The 2,715-nt window shown below is 47.3% G+C and overlaps 1 protein-coding gene across 1 annotated transcript; it reads right to left on the reverse strand.

Moving 5' to 3' along the window:
- Window positions 1-304: 304 nt before the first annotated feature.
- Window positions 305-1,863, reverse strand: RPL4 (ribosomal protein L4). The gene is made up of 2 exons (XM_087387128.1): window positions 995-1,863; window positions 305-625 (listed from the first exon to the last, which is right to left on the reverse strand). The coding sequence occupies exons 1-2, from the start codon at window positions 1,830-1,832 to the stop codon at window positions 498-500; spliced, it is 966 nt and encodes a 321-aa protein (XP_087243254.1). The 5' UTR covers window positions 1,833-1,863; the 3' UTR covers window positions 305-497.
- Between the last annotated feature and the right edge of the window lie 852 nt (window positions 1,864-2,715).

Here is a 2,715-nt window from a genome sequence, read left to right on the forward strand (position 1 = left end):
ACACCAGTTCCAGGCTGACCGTCAGATGGCCAACATGATCTCTTTTTTGGTCTACATGTAGCCGGCCATATGACGCCCCTGGAAGGGTCTTCCTGCAGGTCCATGCCTGCCCATAAAGCCTCTATGGTCTGGAGCAGGAACGACCAAAGAGAACTTGTAAAATGTTGGAGCAATAAAGGAACATCTAGTCCCAGATTATAGAAGTCATGGATCAATGAAATGCGAGTAGATGAATTCAAAAAATCTAAACATATATATATCTAGAAGAAGCCAGGAGCATGCCCAAACTCATCCACAACATGCATAAGAATTGGGCACCTCAAACGTGCGGCCCATACTCGTGCCCATGTTGCAATCTTTCCGATGAAAATTATACACCTCACGTCCTTTGCTTGAGAGCAAAGAGTGTCAGTACCATACATTGTGACTCTAGCAGAGAAATTGGGCTCTGATTTACAAAAGAGAAACGAGCAGGGAAGGCTTGCCAAAGAAAGGTGTCAAGAACTTTCATTTTCCTCATCTGTTTGCACTTCCTCCTCGCCTTCATCATCCTCCACACCTTCACCTTGCTCATCTTCCTCCTGTCCTTCAGTTTCATCGTCACCTTCTGCCTCTCCTTCAAGATCTGCGTCAGAGTCACGGACTGCAGAATTAGACCACACGCATGCACCAAGATCACCAATTTGTAGGCACTACTGCAGGTGATTAAGATCTTGCTTCGTAAATTGAAAAGCGCACCAAATCCTTCTGCTTTCGCGAGCAATGAAAGTCATCTCAAGATATTGAAGTACATCTATGCGGTGAGGAGTCGTCATTTCTCTAGCAATGCCATCATTTTATAAACATGCTGAAACTTTACTGACCTTCCTTGAGCAATGCCATCATTTTATATGCATGCTGAAACTTTTCTAACCTTCCAAGAGAAATGCAATCATTTCATAAACATGCTGACAAGATTTACCAACCATAAAACCAATGAACACTTCCTAGGTACCTTCTTGCAGACCATAGCGTCCGTTGAGGTACTCAATGCCGGATTTCGTTACGATTAGCTTTTGCGCTTTTAATACGTCATATAAATTGAGGCTCCGGGGTGTCAACAGCTTCAAGGTGCTAAGATTCCTGCTCGACTTCACTAGGTTTTCGGTGGCATTTGTAGTGAAGAGCAGGGAGGGCTTTGCTGGGTCTGCTCCCCAATTCTTCATCGCCGAGATAAATACCTTGGTCCTGGGCTCAATCTTGTCCTCAAAGTCTTCCACTACAATAAAGCTATCAGCAGCTTTCTGCAAAGCAGTGCTGATAGCAAGCTGCTTCTCCTTCCGATTGATCTTTATGCTCCAATCTCTGGGCTTGGGCCCGAAGATTACACCTCCCCCAGGCCGGAGGGGAGTACGTTGCGAACCCCGTCGGGCGCGACCAGTCTTCTTCTGCTTGTAAGGCTTCCGACCGCCACCGCGGACCTCACCACGAGTGAGGGTGGAGGCAGTGCCACGGCGCCGGTTCTGTAACTCAGCGATGACACCACGATGGACGACAGCGCGGGCGGTCTCGGGGCGCGCAGCTTTGAGGTCGAGCTCGATGTCGGTACCGGAGGCGGAACCGTCGAAGGTGAGGACGGGAAGAGAGACAGCCATGGGGGGTAGGCATTTGTTGCACTTTCTGAGGGAAACAAGAGGGGGGGAAGAAGAAGTAGAAGCTACATTGCGCAGAAGCAGAGGGGAGGAAGAGATTCTAAGGCCAATGGCGGGCAACACAGAAGAAGAAGAAGAAGAAGAAGAAGATAAGGCAACGGTTGAGGCAGAAGGCATCGCGATAGCCATTGCCATAGCCATCTGAGATCTCCTGCCTAAAATTTCAAAGGTTGCCGCTTGGCACTCAAAGATTAAGCTCATTTGCCAATCTCAACTTTTATAGCGGCATGCCATGGATTTGTAACAGGAGTTGCATTACTCGTCTACTACTACGGGTTAGAGACCCACTCCCAAGGATCTCAAGGTGGGATCTCATGTTGCCTAAGCATAAAATAGTAGGTTTTATTATGAATCTCAATATTTCAATGATGCTTAGAAGGTGAAACCTTAGCATTGCTCATTTCTCCTAGCATTGCATATATGTGTGTGTGTGTGTGAGAGAGAGAGAGAGAGAGAGAGAGAGAGAACTAGCTCTTCTTGCCCCTGTGTCCCTCACTGCCCTTGTGAACCTTTTGGAGGATCTTAAATTTGAAGGAAGGAGGGTTTGAATTTGAAGGAAGGAGAATAGCTACCCTCTCAGCCCCCCTCAACTTCAATCCATCCTCGCCCTTCCCTCTCCTTGCAACTACTACCTCAATCCCCTCAACTGTGTCCTTGTGGCTTCTCCCTCACCTTACCTCTCCTCGTGGCTGCTCTCTCAACCCCTCTGTTGAGAGTTGTGGTACCATGAGCATTTGTAGAGCAAAGATATGAGTAAAGGGCAAGCTGCCACAAGGCATGGAGGAGATATCCCACATGTGAGCAAGCATATGGATGTAAGTACCCTCACCTATAAAAGGGAGGTTCATTTGAAGTAATATCAATCAAGCACTTTGCACTATCTCAAGATTCTCTTTATGAGTCCAAGCTAACCTATCTTGGAACCTAATTGACTTGAGGTACATGTCATGAGCACTCTCTTCATCATGTTTCCACATAGGTTCCATCCACCTTCGAGTGCTCCATAGATCCTGAGGCACACATG

Source organism: Dipteris shenzhenensis, chromosome 16 (genome assembly GCF_047967505.1).
Source record: "Dipteris shenzhenensis isolate YYH24624 ecotype China chromosome 16, Dip_SZ_1.0, whole genome shotgun sequence".
NCBI lineage: Eukaryota > Viridiplantae > Streptophyta > Polypodiopsida > Gleicheniales > Dipteridaceae > Dipteris > Dipteris shenzhenensis.